Genomic DNA, 16,678 nt, shown 5'->3' with positions numbered 1-16,678 from the left:
ATTACACTAGAGTGAGAAGAGACCCCCAAAGGCCATCCAGTCCAATCGCCTTCCTCTAGGAAGGAAGATACAATCAAAGCCCTCCTGACAAATGGCCATCCAGCCTGTTTAAAGTCCTCTAGAGAAGGAAACTCTATCAGATTCCCAGACAGCCCATATTACATTAGAGTTGGAAGAGACCCCCCCAAAGGCCATCCAGTCCAACCCCCTTTTTCCAGGAAGTAAGACACAATCAAAGCACTCCCAACAGATTATTATTTATTTATTATTTGCACTTGTTAACCGCCACTCTCAGCCCGAGGGCGACTCGTGGCGGTGTACAGAACATAGAACATAGAAGACAACAGTTTACAGTAGATTAAGACCATAACACAACATCTTAGTAATACACAACTAATTAAACTAAAAATCCGCTTCGTCTTGTTTGGGGACATAATCAATCTCATAGTCATAGTCCATTCCGGTGGTAATTCCAAAAACATAGCACTTAGTTGAAGGCCTTTTCGAAGAGCCAGGTTTTCAGGCCCTTGCGGAAGGCCATGAGGAAAGGCGCCTGTCTGATTTCTGCAGGGAGGGAGTTCCATAACAGATGGCCATCCAGCCTGTGTTTAAAAACCCCAGACAAGGAAGAACTATCAGATTCTCAAGTAATTACAATATTGGAAGAGACCCCCAAAAGGCCATCCAGTCCAACCCCCTTCTGCTATGCAGAAAGACACAATCCAAGCCCTCTTAACAGATGGCCTTCCAGCCTGTGTTTAAGTACCTCCAGGGAAGGAGACTCTGTTGGACTCTCAGGCAATCTATATTACACTAGAGTTGGAAGAGACTCCCAAAGGCCATCCAGGCCAATCTCCTTCTGCAGGAAGTAAGACACAATCAAAGCACTCCCAACAGATGGCCATCCAGCCTCTGTTTAAACACCCCAGAGAAGGAGGAACTATCAGACTCTCAGGCAATTACACTAGAGTTGGAAGTGACCCCCAAAAGGCCATCCAGTCCAACCCCCTTCTGCTATGCAGAAAGACACAATTCAAGCCCTCCTAACAGATGGCCATCCAGCCTGTGTTTAATTACCTCCAGAGAAGGAGACTCTGTTGGACTCCCAGGCAATCTATATTACACTAGAGTTGGAAGAGACTCCCAAAGGCCATCCAGTCCAATCTCCTTCTGCAGGAAGTAAGACACAATCAAAGCACTCCCAACAGATGGCCATCCAGCCTCTGTTTAAACACCCCAGAGAAGGAGGAACTATCAGATTCTCAAGTAATTATAATAGAGTTGGAAGAGACCCCCAAAAGGCCATCCAGTCCAACCCCCTTCTGCTATGCAGAAAGACACAATCCAAGCCCTCCTAACAGATGGTCTTCCAGAGTGTGATTAAACACCTCCAGAGAATGAGACTCTGTTGGACTCCCAGGCAATCTATATTACACTTCCAACTAGAGTTGGAAGAGACCCCTAAAGGCCATGTAGTCCAACTCCTTTCTGCTATGCAGAAAGACACAATCAAAGCCCTCCCAACAGATGACCATCCAGCCTCTGTTTAAAGACCTCCAGAGAAGGAAACTCTATCAGACTCCCAGGAAGCCTATATTACATTAGAGTAGGAAGAGACCCCCCCCCCCCAAGGCCATCCAGTCCAACTGCCTTCTACCAGGTAAGGAGACACAATCCAAGCCTTCGCAACAGATGGACATTCATCCTCTGTTAAAAGGCCTCCAGAGAAGGAAATACTATCAGACTCCCAGGCAGTCTATATCACACTAGAGTGGGAAGAGACCCCCAAAGGCCATCCAGTCCAACTGCCTTCTACCAGGTAAGGAGACACAATCCAAGCCCTCCCAACTGATGGCCATCCAGCCTCTGTTTAAAGGCCTCCAGAGAAGGGAACTCTATCAGACTCCCAGGCAGCCTATATTACATTAGAGTAGGACGAGATTCCCAAAGGCCATCCAGTCCAACCACCTTCTGCCACGTAGGGAATCACAATCAAAGCCCTCCAGACAGATGGCCATCCAGTCTTAAAATTTTCCAGGGAAGGAGACTCACTCAGACAACCCCCCCCCCCTTCCTTGGCTGAAGAGTTCTCTTTGGAATCACTTTTCCTGCCATTTGAATCCATTGCTCAACTATTCTGTCTCTTGAGCAGCAGAAGGCAAACTTGACATCCTTTTGTATATTTAAAAGAGAAGTTCAGAAAACTTGGGAGCCAAAGTAGGAAGAGGTTGTAGGTTGCCCCACTTTTGAGTTGGTTGGGATTTTGGGCTGGAAGAAGTGCTGTGGATGCCTTTTCCCGAGGCGTTGAGAAACCAGCCCTCCAAATTACTATTCTGTGCATTGAGTATCTCACCTTTCTGATCCCTTTTTCAAAGGCAGCACATTGGTGCAATCCAAATGGGATTCATTCCATGCTCTGTATAAATATATTCGGTTTTTGGAACAGCTGGAAACATTTGAACCGAAATATTTGATCAAGAGGAAGGGAATATCCCTAAGTAAATGTTTCGTGGGTTGAAGTGAACCCAAAGCTTTGCTTGGAAGTTGTTTTTGTGGAACGCTTTGAAATAGGTTGGGATGTGAGACCTCAGCAGGGCGCTACTTGCACACATTGTTTACATTGAAAGGAAAGGAAGAACAGAACTGGGGGAAAGGTTAATATTCCAGTTTCAGCAGACCTTGAGCTATGCATTAGCATTTACGTTATTGTATACTAGCTTGGGGACCCAGTGTTGCCTTTGAAAAAGTCAGTTTCTTAGTGGTACAAAATGGGTGAACTAGAACTTCCATCATGCCAGTTTCACCCCAAGAAACTCCATCAATACTTAAAAGTTTGTTAGGTTAGGCAAGTTTGCTCTAGATGCATCATCGGTGGGATTCACTGTGCTCTCTGGCTGAAGGGTGAACTACAACTCCCACTACGGTGAGTCAGTCCCCCCAAACTCTTACAGTAGGTTAAGTTAGTCATGGAGGTTCTATGTGCCAAGCTTGGTCCAGGTCCATCATTGGTGGAAATCAGCTTTTCTGGTTGTGGGTGAACTACATCATTGGTGAGGTTTAATGTGCTCTCTGGCTGTAGGATAAACTACAACTCCCACTGTGGTGAGTCAGTCCCCTCAAACCCCCTCTAGTAGGTTGAGTTAATCATGGAGGTTCTGTGTGCCAAGTTTAGTCCAGGTCTATCATTGGTGGAGGTCAGCTTCTCTGGTTGTGGGTGAACTACATCATTGGTGAGGTTTAATGTGCTCTCTGGCTGTAGGATAAACTACAACTCCCACTGTGGTGAATCAGTCTCCTCAAACCCCTCCAGTAGATTGAGTTAGTTTTGGGGGTTCTGTGTGCCAAGTGTGGTCCAGGTCCATCATCACTGGAGGTCAGCTTCTCTGGTTGTGGGTGAACTACATCATTGGTGAGGTCCAATGTGCTCTCTGGCTGTAGGGTGAACTACAACTCCCACTGTGGTGAGTCAGTCTCCTCAAACCCTTCCAGTAGATTTAGTTAGTCATGGAGGTTCTATGTGCCAAGTGTGGTCCAGGTCCATCATCACTGGAGGTCAGCTTCTCTGGTTGTGGGTGAACTACATCATTGGTGAGGTTTAATGTGCTCTCTGGCTGTAGGGTGAACTACAACTCCCACTAGGGTGAGTCAGTCCCCTCAAACCCCTCCAGTAGACTGAGGTAGTCATAGAGGTTCTATGCGCCAAGTTTGGTCCAGGTCCATCATTGGTGGAGATCAGCTTCTTTGGTTGTGGGTGAACTACATCACTGGTGAGGTTTAATGTGCTCTCTGGCTGTAGGGTGAACTACAACTCCCACTATGGTGAGTCAGTCCCCTCAAACCCTTCCAGTAGGTTGAGTTAGTCATGGAGGTTCTATGTGCCAAGTTTGGTCCAGGTCCATCATCGGTGAAGATTGGCTTCTCTGGTTGTGAGTGAACTACATCATTGGTGAGGTTTAATGTGCTCTCTGGCTGTAGGATAAACTACAACTCCCACTGTCGTGAGTCAATCCCCTCAAACGCTTACAATAGGTTGAGTTAGTCATGAGGATTCTGTGTGCCAAGTGTGGTCCAGGTCCATCATCAGTGGAGGTCACAGTTTCTCTAGTTGTGGGTGAACTACAACTCCCAGAAAGGAAGGTCGGTTCCCTCCAAACCCCTCCAGAAATCAAATTTCAGGGTATCAGGTGTGTGTGCTAAGTTTGGTCCAGATCGATCAGTGTTTGGATTCACAGTGCTACAATGGCATCAACAATTATTTCAATAATGATTAATCGTATCCAAAGTTATCAGTAATGGTATCAATAACAATATCAATATAATGGTATCATTAATAGTAGGATTAATTGTATCAATAACTCCCAGAAAGGAAGGTCATTTTCCCCCAAACCCCTCCAGTAATCAAATTCCGGCATATCAGGTCTGTGTGCCAAGTTTGGTCCAGATCCATCGGTGTTTGGGTTTGTAGTGCTCTCTGGATGTAGGTGAACTACAACTCCCCCAAATCAAGATGAATTTCCCCCCAAGACCTCCAGTATTTGTTGCTGGTCACGGGGGCTCTGTGTGCCAAGTTTGGTCCAATTTCATATTTGGTGGAGTTCAGAGTGCTCCTTGATTGCAGGTGAACTATAAATCCCAGTACCTACAACTCCAAAATGTCCAGGACAATTCCCCTCAAAACTCACCAGTATTCAAATGTGAACATATCAGGCATGCATGCCAAGTATGGTCCAGATTGATCATTGTTTGGGATCATAGTGCGCTCTGAATGTAGGTGAACTACAACTCCTATAAATCCTTCCAAAGACCTCCAGTATTTGTTGCTGGTCACGGGGGCTCTGTGTGCCAAGTTTGGTCCAATTCCATCTTTGTGGAGCTTAGAGTGCTCACTGATTACAGGTGAACTATAAATCCCAACACTTACAACTCCATAATGTCCAGGCCAAATCCCCTCAAAACTCACCAGTATTCAAATGTGAGCATTTCGGGCATGCACGCCAAGTTTGGTCCAGATCCATCATTGTTTGGGATCATAGTGTGGTCTGGATGTATGTGAACTCCAACTCCTATAAATCCTTCCAAAGACCTCCAGTATTTGTTGCTGGTCACGGGGGCTCTGTGTGCCAAGTTTGGTCCAATTGCATCTTTGTGGAGCTTAGAGTGCTCACTGATTACAGGTGAACTATAAATCCCAACACTTACAACTCCATAATGTCCAGGCCAAATCCCCTCAAAACTCACCAGTATTCAAATGTGAGCATTTCGGGCATGCACGCCAAGTTTGGTCCAGATCCATCATTGTTTGGGATCATAGTGTGGTCTGGATGTATGTGAACTACAACTCCTATAAATCCTTCCAAACACTATGTTTGGGTTCATAGTGTGGTCTGAATGTAGGTGAACTACAATTCCTATAAATCCTTCCAAAGACCTCCAGTATGTGTTGTTGGTCATGGAGGTTCTGTGTGCCAAGTAAGTTCCAGGTCCATCGTTGATGGAGTTCAGAGTGCTCTTAGATTGCATGTGAACTATACATCCCAGTACCTACAACTCCTATAAATCATGGTGAATTCTCCCCAAACCTCTCTAGCATGTATAGTTGCTGATCAATTCCTCTGTTTGTTGTGTGCCATAGAAAAGAATAGGAAAAGTTCAAGGGAGAGGCAGTGGGCGGGGCCATGCAAATTCCACACCAATGGAGAGAGTCAGCAACACTAGGGTGCCCGTGGTGGAGAAAAAACAGAAAATCTAGGATGAACTGGTCCCAATATGAAAGCCTTCACTTGGGTGGTGGGCAGTGTGGTGTTGGTGGAGGACATTGGCAAGGTTTTTGGACATGTTCATGGCACTCACTGTAACCTGCAATGTCATTGGAGGGAGGGCCATAGGTGTCTCCTGAGTAGTGGGAGCTAGAGCTGTTTGTGGAAGTGAGGGCTTGTCTGTGTAAGGAGATACACCAGCCACATACACACATACATACTTTCACCTTTTATTATGTGCATAGAAGATAGATAGATAGATAGATAGATAGATAGATAGATAGATAGATAGATAGATATTAAGTATGTATGCTTGGGGTAATAACTAGAGAAAAAATTAACTAGGTATTTTTAATTACAAAACTGTGAGTCAAGCACTAAAAGGATTAAATGGATACACTGACTCAACAAAAGCTGCAGTTCAGTATAAGCAGGTGTGTCTGTAGATTAGTAGCCCTCAGTCTGAGGGAGCCCTCAGTGGGAGAAAGACCTCGGTGTGTTAGTAAGCCTCAGTATGAGAGAGCCTCAGTGTTAGTAGGTCTCAGTATGAGAAGGCCTCAGTGTTAGTTCGCCTCAGTGTGAGAAAGGTGTCAGGCTGAGAAAAACCTCAGTGGGAGAAAGGCTTCAGTATGTTAGTAGGCCTCTAAGAGAGAGCCTCAGTGTTAGTAGATCTCAGTATGAGAAGGTATCGGTGTTCAATATAAGCATGTGTGCCTGTAGCTTAGTAGCCCTCACTTTGAGAGAGCCCTCAGTGTGAGAGGGCCTCAGTGGGAGAAAGACCTTAGTATGTTAGTAAGCCTCAGTATGAGAGAGCCCCAGTGTTAGAAGGTCTCAGTATGAGAAGGCCTCGGTGTTAGTTCGCCTCAGTGTGAGAAAGGTGTCAGGCTGAGAGAACCCTCAGTGGGAGAAAGACCTCAGTGTGTTAGTAGGCCTCAGTATGAGAAGGTCTCAGTGTTCAATATAAGCAGGTGTGCCTGTAGCTTAGTAGCCCTCAGTTTGAGAGAGCCCTCAGTGTGTTAGGGACTCAGTGGGAGAAAGACCTTATTATGTAAGTAAGCCTCAGTTTGAGAGAGCCTCAGTGTTAGTAGGTCTCAGTATGAGAAGGCCTCGGTGTTCAATATAAGCAGGTGTGCCTGTAGCGTAGTAGCCCTCAGTTTGAGAGAGCCCTCAGTGTGATAGGGCCTCAGAGGGAGAAAGACCTCTGTGTTAGTAGGCCTCAGTATGAGAAGGCCTCGGTGTTAGTTCACCTTAGTGTGAGAGAGGCGTCAATCTGAGAGAACCCTCAGTGGGAGAAAGGCCTCAGTGTGAGGTAGGCCTCAGTGTTAGTAGGCTTCAGTTTGAGAGGGCCTGGTGTGAGAAGCTTTGGTGTGTGAGAGAAGCCCCAAAGTGAAGGTCTTGTGTGTAAAACTCCAGTGCGAAAAAAAGCAACTGAGTGAAGCTCCTTGTAAACCTTGAAAGCTTCCCAGTTCAGCTACTGTCTTACATTTAAAGGCAGAGAGGTCTCATAGTGTGCTCTCTTCTGAAAGCGAGAGGGATACACTAAAGAATTTTAGAATAAGGGGGAAGTCACCTTCAGGAAACACCTCAGTTTCCTAGATCTCTAATACTACACCTTGAGTTATACAGAACGAGGAAACAGAGGTGGAAGCACAACAGCAGGTCTGCACCACAGGGTTCCCTCTGTCCCCAGTTGCTCTCTGTGTACGAGTGTTGATGCTCTTCACTTTAAACACATGGCATAATATTTACGCTGGGTGTCAGGGGAGAGCATCCAGAGAGCGCATCGATATTGCAGAGGGATGCCAGGAGGAATTAAAGCCTCTCCGTTGCACTCTAAGCATTCCTGCGTAAGCAGTTCCCTTTCAGAAGTGGTTCCCCTCCGCACACTGAAGCACGGGAAACGGAGGTGTCTTGAAGCACGTCCTTCAGGACAGCGCAAGGGATTCATGGCAAATCCTGCTTTCTCAGAGTAGCCTTGACAGCTTAATTTCTTGCAGTCAGTTCTCTGGGGGAAATGCTCTGTGACTGTTTTATTTGGAAAGCCAAGCTAGAGGGGCACTTCAGGTTTCCCCAGTTGACCTCTGAACAGTTCAAACCTCTCCTTTCTAAGGAAGGACATTAGGCCCCTGGGACCTCAAAAGTGACCCTACATGCTGATCTCTGCCCAGCCCTGTTCCAGATTTCCTTTAAGGCTGTAAATTTCAGAACGTGGTTAGGTTAGGTTCCATCTTAACCAGTACTTCTCAGCCTTCCTAATGCCATGACCCCTTAATACAGTTCCCCATGTGGTGGTGACCCCCCAACCATAAAATTATTTTCGTTGCTAATTCGTAACTGTAATTGTGCTACTGTTATGGATCGTAATGTAAATATCATATAAGCAGGAAAATGGCCTCAGTGTATCAGTAGGTCTCAGTATAAGAGAGCCTCAGTGTTAGTTCACCTCAGTGTGAGAGAGGCATCAGTCTGAGAGAACCCTCAGTGTGTTAGTAGGCCTCAGTATGAGAGAGCCTCAGTGTCAGTAGGTCTAAGTATGAGAAGGTCTCGGTGTTAGTTCACCTCAGTGTGAGAGAGGCGTCAGTCTGAGGGAACCCTCAGTGTGTTAGTAGGCCTCAGTATGAGAGAGCCTCAGTGTTAGTAGGCCTCAATATGAGAAGGTCTCGGTATTAGTTCACCTCAGTGTGAGAGAGGCGTCAGTCTGAGAGAACCCTCAGTGTGTTAGTAGGCCTCAGTATGAGAGAGCCTCAGTGTGTTAGTAGGCCTCAGTATGAGAGAGCCTCAGTGTTAGTAGGCCTCAATATGAGAAGGTCTCGGTATTAGTTCACCTCAGTGTGAGAGAGGCGTCAGTCTGAGAGAACCCTCAGTGTGTTAGTAGACCTCAGTATAAGAGAGCCTCAGTGTTAGTAGGTCTCAGTATGAGAAGGTCTCGGGGTTAGTTCACCTCAGTGTGAGAGAGGCGTCAGTCTGAGGGAACCCTTAGTGGGAGAAAGGCCTCAGTGTGTTAGTAGGCCTCAGTATAAGAGGGCCTCAGTGCTAGTAGATCTCAGTATGAGAAGGTCTCGGTGTTAGTTCACCTCAGTGTGATAGAGGTGTCAGTCTGAGAGAACTCTCAATGGGAGAAAGGCCTCAGTGTGAGATAGGCCTCAGTATTAGTAAGCTTCAGTAGGACTATACATTCTAGTGTGTGGTTGGGTTTGGTTCCATCTAAACCAGTTTTTCTCAACCTTCCCAATATCGTGACCCCTTAATACAGTTCCTCCTGTTATGGTGACCCCCAACCATAACATTTTTGTTGCTACTTCATAACTGTAATTGTGCTACTGTTATGGATTGTCATGTAAATATCAAATAAGCAGGATGTATTTTCATTCACTGGACCACATTTGGCACAAATACCCGATATGCCCAAACTGGTGGAGTTTGGGGTAAATAGACCTTGACATTTGGAAGTTGTAGTTACTGGGATTTGTTGTTCACCTACAATCAAAGAGCATTCTGAACTCCACCAATGATGGAATTGAACCAAACTTGGCAGACAGAACTCCCATGACCAACAGAAAATACTGGAAGGGTTTGGTGGGCATTGACCTTGAGTTTGGGAGTTGTAGTTCACCTTCATCCAGAGAGCACTGTGGGCACAAACAATGATAGATCTGGGCCAAACTTGGCACGGATACTCAAAATACCCAAATGTCAACACTGGTGGAGTTTAGAAAAGATAAACCTTGACAATCGGGAGTTGTAATTGCGGGGATTTATAGTTCACCTACAATCAAAGAGCATTCTGAACCCCCGAGGTCCGGACCCCCAGGTTGAGAAATGCTGATCTAAACATTAGGAAGAATTTTGACAACATAATACACTGCTTTGGAGTCCTGTGGAGTCTCCTCTGGAGGTTTTAAAGCAGAATCTGGATGCCATCTGAGGGGGCTTTGTTTGTGTGTTCTTGGATGGCTGAAGAGTTTCTCCCAACTCTAGGGTTCTATGGAAGTCTATGCAGAGGCTGGATGACCATCTGTCAGGAGTGATCAGCATATGTCTTCCTGCCCAGCAGAAGGGGGTTGGACTGGATGGCCTTTGGGGATCTCTTCCAACTCTAATAGAATATACTTTCCAGCAGGCCAGTGGTAGGTTTTTAAGCAAAGTCTGGATGGTCACCTGTCAGGAGGGCTTTGATTGTGTCTTCTTGCATGGCAGAATTGGGTTGGAGATCAGATAGCCTTTGGACATCCCTTCTAACTCTTCTGATTCTGTGAGTTTCCTTTCCAATGCCATCTCTCTCATCATTTTGGAACGTCTTATCGCCAATCTTCCGCTCGCCATCCTTTTTTATTTTGGTCCTCGTTCTCCCTTCCAGGTGGTGATCATGAGGGACTATCAGCACGAGAACGTGGTGGAGATGTACAACAGCTACCTGGTGGGCGACGAACTATGGGTGGTGATGGAGTTCCTCGAGGGCGGTGCACTGACTGACATCGTCACGCATACAAGGTAAATGGCCCGGTAGGCTGTTAGGAATTGTGGGAGCTGAAGTCCAAAGCATCTGGAAGGCTGAAGTTTGCCCATGCCTGCTCTATGGAGAGGGATCCAGTGCAGAGAATACATGAAGGGTTGATTCCCCCAAGGCATTTTGGTTGGGAAATATTTGTACAGTTGTCTTCAGGGCTAGGTGAAAGCAAAGGAGCAGAAGTAAAGATGCACGTGATAGTAATTATGGAGTGGAGGTGGATCACAGTTTCAGGAGAATCATTTTTCAGCCTCCTGACTTGGCTTGTGTTTTGCGAAGTAGCAAAGATGAGGAACCTAAGTCGATCCTGCTACTCCAGGATCCCTCCCAATGTCCAAGCAGAACAAAGGATTGTTGTTTTCTGCTCGCTCTCTCTCTGATAATATTAGAATCCTAGGTTCCATATGTTGGGCGAGTGGGCTTATTAACAAAAGACCCTCCTTGTGACTGTACAGCAGAGTAATTTATTAGCAGTGGCATGACCCAAAAGTGATAAAAAGAACAAAAACACACAGGCCAATGTTATCTCTTTAGTTACACCTCAGTGTAACTCAGACCTACTAACACAGGCCTTTCTCCCACTGAGGGTTCTGTCAGAATGGCGCCTCTCACACTGTATTTGCAAATACAGATATGGTTGCACTGTTTACAAAAATAAGGTTTCCATAACAAAAAGAAAGTTCTTTCTATTTCCTTCGTTGCTTCCACACTGGGCTTATTTCTCATGCAGATAAACAGCTTTGCTCTCACAGAGCCTTCTCTCACACATCAGTCTGAGAGAACCCATCAGTCTGTGTCTTCTCAAGATGTCTTACACAGGAGATTCATTCAGTTCCTTTTTACACACAGCAGCCTTCGCACTGGAGCTTTACACACAAAGCCTTCAGCCTGGGGCTTCTCTCACACCGAAACTTCTCACACCAGGCCTTTTCATACTGAAGCCTACTAACACTGAGACCTACTAACACACTGAGGCCTTTCTCCCATTGAGGTTTCTCTCAGACTGACGCCTCTCTCACACTGAGGTGAACTAACACCAAGACCTTCTCATACTGAGACTCTCTCCTACTGAGGCCTACTAACACACTGAGGCCTTTCTCCCACTGAGGCTTCTCTCAGACCGACACCTCTCTCACACTGAGGCGAACTAAGACCGAGACCTTCTCATACTGAGACCTATTAACACTGAGGCTCTCTCATACTGAGGCCTACTAACACACTGAGGCCTTTCTCCCACTAATGGTTCTCTCAGACGGACGCCTCTCTCACACTGAGGTGAACTAACACCAAGGCCTTCTCATACTGAGACCTACTAACACTGAGGCTCTCTCATACTGAGGCCTTTCTCCCACTGAGGGTTCTTTCAGACTGACACCTCTCTCACACTGAGGTGAACTAATACCAAGGCCTTCTCATACTGAGGCCTACTAACACACTGAGGCATTTCTCCCACTGAGGGTTCTTTCAGACTGATGCCTCTCTCATACTGAGGCCTACTAACAACACTGAGGCCTTTCTCCCACTGAGGGTTATCTCAAACTGATGCCTCTCTTACTGAGGCAAACTAATACCCAGGCCTTCTCATACTGAGACCTACTAACACTGAGGCTCTCTAATACTCCGGCCTACTAACACACTGAGGCCTTTCTCCCACTGAGGTCCTCTCACACTGAGGGCTACTAAGCTACAGACACACCTGCTTATATTGACCTGCAACTTTTGCTGAGTCGTTGCATCCATTTAACCCTTTTAGTGCTTGACCCACATTTTTGTAATTAAAAATACTTAGTTAATTTTTAATATTTCTGACACCATACAGCAAAATAGACGGGTAGGACAGACCAAGGGATGTCACCCTTCATAGAGCAGATACTTCAGTGTTTTGCCTATTAGCCATGGCTCTGGAATAGTCTAATTCTTAATCTGAGTTGCTGGGAAGTAACGAGGTTTACGAATCCTTGTCCCTTGTTGTTTCTGGAGGTGACACTCCAATGTTCTTACATCCATAACAAGGAGAGGGGAAGTCACCACGAGTCTTGCGTTCTTCTTCCAGGATGAACGAAGAGCAGATTGCGGCCGTCTGTCTGTCTGTCCTGAAGGCGCTTTCGGTCCTCCACGCCCAGGGCGTCATCCACCGCGATATCAAGAGCGACTCCATCCTGCTCACCCACGATGGACGGGTGAGTTTCCTTTTTTCCCGAGCTCGGATCCACCGGCTGTTACTAGCTCTTGCTAGATCACTTCGATGCCACTTTTATTCTCATGGCCTCATAGTTTGGAATCACAAGGTTGATCACACTATGTAACATGATTTTTGTTCCTGGTTTATACATTTATTATTATTTATTTGCTATATTTATGTACCGTCCCTCTCAGCCGCAGGCGACTCAGGGCGGTTTACAGTTGGTACCAAGACCATAAAATATCCCACTCGAGTTTTTAATCGGTTTTTAATTAGTTTTCTTTTAATCATTACGTGTAGCCTGCCCACTGTCATTGTGATTGTGTTTATTGTAATTTTATATTTATATTGTAATTTTATATTGTTATGTATTCATATCCTGAGAGCACTGCGAGCCACATAAATAACGGATAAAGACCAACTTTGGCGCACAATGCCTTTCTCAAATAACCCGGGCAGCGCCGGGTCCCCAAGCTAGTTGTCCAATAAATGTCATTTCCTAATTGGTACTATCATAAACACATGGAAAAAGTTTATTAATGGGTTGCTCTGAGTTTTCCGGGCTGTATGGCCATGTTCCAGAAGCATCCTCTCCTGACATTTTGGCAGCCATCCTCAGAGGTTGAGAGGTCTGTTGGAAACTAGGCAAGTGGAATGATGTCCAGGGTGAGAGAAAAAAAAACTCTTGTCTGCTTGAGGCAAGTGTGAATGTTGCAACTGTCCACCTTGATTAGCATCGAATGGCCTTGCAGCTTCAAAGCCTGGCTGCTTACTGCCTGGGGGAATCCTTTGTTGGGAGTTGTCACCTGCCTCAAGCAGACAAGAGTTCTTTCTCCCAACCTGGACATCATTCCACAGATATATAAACCTCACTTGCCTAGTTTCCAACAGACCCCACAGCGTCTGTTGATTCCTTCCATAGATGTGGGAGAAATGTCAGGAGAGAATGCTTCTGGAACATAGCCAAACAGCCCAGAAAACTCACAGCAACCCAGAATTTTGTTACTTAGTGTAGAGAGGCACTTAAAATTCCCTACTTGGGAGATGAAATGATGTGATTGTGGAGAGAGTTTCACCGCCAACGTTTCCTTCTTCTCAATTTCCTCGCAGGTTAAACTCTCCGATTTCGGTTTCTGTGCCCAAGTGAACAAAGAGGTGCCACGGCGCAAGTCCCTGGTTGGGACCCCGTACTGGATGGCCCCCGAGCTCATCTCCCGGTTGCCGTATGGGCCAGAGGTAAGAGGATGCCCAGAGTGGAAGAAGGAATGCCAGGCATTGGTATTAAAAGGATTTTAGGAATTGTGGGAGTGGAAGTCCAAAACACCTGAAGGGCCAAAGTTTGCCCATGCCCGTCCCAGATCTTCAGTGTCTGGACTTTGGACACTGTTGGGTTGACCTTTATAACTGGCCTCTTCAAATGGTGGCCCTCCTGCTGTTTGTCAGGACCGACCCCAGAGCTTCTGACCCTGATCTTGTTGGGCTTTCAGGTGGACATCTGGTCCCTCGGCGTCATGGTGATCGAAATGGTGGACGGGGAGCCGCCTTACTTCAACGAGCCTCCTCTGAAGGCCATGAAGATGATCCGGGACAACCTGCCCCCGAAGCTCAAAAACCTGCACAAGGTAACAGGCTCCTTCCTTGCTTTTCTTGACTTCTCCCCCTCCTTCCTTTGGCATCAAGATGTGGAGGTCTCTTCCAACTCTAGACTTCTGCATGAGGTGTTAAGCTGAGGCTGGATGATCAGGAGGGCTTGAACAGTGTCTTCCTGAGCTGCAGAAGGGGGATGGATTGGATAACTGTTGGAGGTCTCCTCCAACTCTAGACTTCTGCAGAAGACATTAAGCTGAGGCTGGATGGCCATTGGTCAGGAGGGCTTGAACTGTGTGTTTCTGACCATCAGAAGAGGGATGGATTGGATGACCTTTGGGGGTCTCTTCAGAAGACGTTAAACTAAGTCTGGATGACCATCGTTCGGGAGGGCTTGGCCTGTGTCTTCCTGCCTGGCAGGAGGGGGATGGATTGGATGACCTTTGGGGGTCTCTTCAGAAGACATTACGCTGAGACTGGATGGCCATCCGTTGGGAGGTCTTGGACTGTGTCTTCCTGACCAGCAGAAGGAGGATGGATTGGATGACCTTTGGAGGTCTCTTCCAACTCTAAGCTTCTGCAGGAGACGTTAAGCTGAGGCTGGATGATCAGGAGGGCTTGAACGGTGTGTTTCTGACCATCAGAAGGGGGATTGATTGGATGACCTTTGGGGGTCTCTTCAGAAGACATTAAGCTGAGGCTGGATGACCATTGGTCGGGAGGACTTGGGCTGTGTCTTCCTGACCGCCAGAAGGGGGATGGATTGGATGACCTTTGGAGGTCTCTTCCAACTCTAGACTTCTGCAGAAGATGTTAAGCTGAGACTGGATGGCCATCGGTTGGGAGGGCTTAGACTGTGTCTTCTTGACCGGCAGAAGGAGGATGGATTGGATGACCTCTGGAGGTCTCTTCCAACTCTAGACTTCTGCAGAAGACATTAAGCTGAGACTGGATGGCTATCGGTCGGGAGGGCTTGGACTGCGTCTTCCTGACTGGGCAGAAATGGGATGAATTGGATGACCATTGGAGGTCTCTTCAAACTCTAGTCTTCTGCAGAAGACGTTAAGCCAAGGCTGGTTGGCCATTGGTCAGAAGTGCTTGGACTATGTCTTCCTGACCATCAGAAGGAGGGTGGATTGGACGACCTTTGGAGGTCTCTTCCAACTCTAGACTTCTGCAGAAGATGTTAAGCTGAGGCTGGATGGCCATTGTTTGGGAGGGCTTGGACTGTGTCTTCCTGACCGGCAGAAGGAGGATGGATTCGATGACAATTGGAGGTCTCTTCCAACTCTGGACTTCTGCAGAAGATGTTAAGCTGAGGCTGGATGGCCATTGGTCGGGAGGGCTTGGACTGTGTCTGCCTAACCAGCAGAAGGGGGGTGGGTTGGATGACCTTTGGAGGTTTCTTCAGAAGATGTTAAGCTGAGGCTGGATGACCATCGGTTGGGAGGGCATGGACTATGTCTTCCTAGCTAGCAGAAGGCGGATGGATTGGATGACCTTTTTAGGTCTCTTCCAACTCTAGTCTTCTGCAGAAGACGTTAAGTTGAGGCTGGATGGTTATCCGTCGGGAGGGCTTGGACTGCGTCTTCCTGACTGGGCAGAAATGGGATGAATTGGATGACCATTGGAGGTCTCTTCCAACTCTAGACATCTGCAGAAGATGTTAAGCTGAGGCTGGATGGCCATCGGTCAGGAGGGCTTGGACTGTGTCTTCCTGACCATCAGAAGGGGGATGGATTGGATGGCTTTTTGGGGTCCCTTCTGTGATCCTTTCTGCAGGACCGTTTCTTCCTTCTTTTCTGCTCCAGGTCTCTCCTTCCTTGAAGGGCTTCCTCGACCGGCTCCTGGTCCGCGACCCGGCCCAGAGAGCCACCGCCAACGAACTCTTGAAGCACCCCTTCCTCGGGAAAGCCGGGCCCCCTTCCTGCATCGTGCCCCTGATGAGGCAGAACCGGATGAGATGAGGAAAGAGGCGGGCGAAGGAGGACAATCAACCAAAGAGAGAGAGAAAGAAAGAGAGAAAGAGGGGGCTCCCACCCTCCTCCCCGCCTGGTCTCCCCCAAAAAGCAGAGGACGGGCCCGGTGCGGGGAGACTTCTCATATTGGGGAGCCCCTTTTCTTTCCGGACTTCCTCCTTCTTCTTGCCTGCTGTCGACACTGGAGCCTCGTATAACTGGAGCCCATCTCCATTCTGTACTACTGAGTTTGGGGGAAAAGTGGGGGGGAATTGGACTTATGGGGGTGCAGAGGTCTCAAAAAGAAAAGACTAACAGTTCCGGTTGCCGTTTAGTCCTTTGTAATTAGGGTGGGAGCCGAAAAACACGATTCATCTCCAGGCAAAGGGCTTCGGGGAGGGCCTTCTTCTCTCCTTTCCTTTTCCATAATCAGGAATTGGAAGAAACTTTTTAGGGATATGTGGGGTTGCTCTTGGTGAACGCAGAGAACATTTTTACCTATTTCTCCCCAAATTGCAAAGGGGGGAAAGCGGAGCAACGTCACGATGACCTCCCAGAGTAAGGCAGGAAGATCTTTGCTGGAGAGGAGGATAGCTTGAGGCCTGCAAAAAACTATAATTCTTCCATTTGTTTTGAACTGCCAGTCAATAATTTAGGGTACTCTACCCAAATCTGAGTCCTTTTTGCA

General features: G+C 47.1%; 1 protein-coding gene across 2 annotated transcripts in view; it reads left to right on the top strand.

Moving 5' to 3' along the window:
- The window catches only part of LOC137094695 (serine/threonine-protein kinase PAK 4-like), a 127,168-nt gene extending 110,913 nt beyond the window's left edge, over positions 1 to 16,255 (top strand). For both annotated transcript variants that reach the window (XM_067461085.1, XM_067461086.1), the window contains exons 5-9: positions 10,114 to 10,247; positions 12,317 to 12,443; positions 13,556 to 13,681; positions 13,933 to 14,067; positions 15,844 to 16,255. In XM_067461085.1, the coding sequence (XP_067317186.1) occupies positions 10,114 to 10,247; positions 12,317 to 12,443; positions 13,556 to 13,681; positions 13,933 to 14,067; positions 15,844 to 15,999 (678 nt within the window). In that variant the 3' untranslated portion in view covers positions 16,000 to 16,255. The remainder of the gene's footprint in view (positions 1 to 10,113; positions 10,248 to 12,316; positions 12,444 to 13,555; positions 13,682 to 13,932; positions 14,068 to 15,843) is intronic.
- Positions 16,256 to 16,678: the final 423 nt, after the last annotated feature.

Source organism: Anolis sagrei, chromosome X (assembly GCF_037176765.1).
Source record: "Anolis sagrei isolate rAnoSag1 chromosome X, rAnoSag1.mat, whole genome shotgun sequence".
Taxonomy (NCBI): Eukaryota; Metazoa; Chordata; class Lepidosauria; order Squamata; family Dactyloidae; genus Anolis; species Anolis sagrei.
Note: the sequence above shows the minus strand (reverse complement) of the source record. Positions and strands in the feature narration are given on the sequence as shown.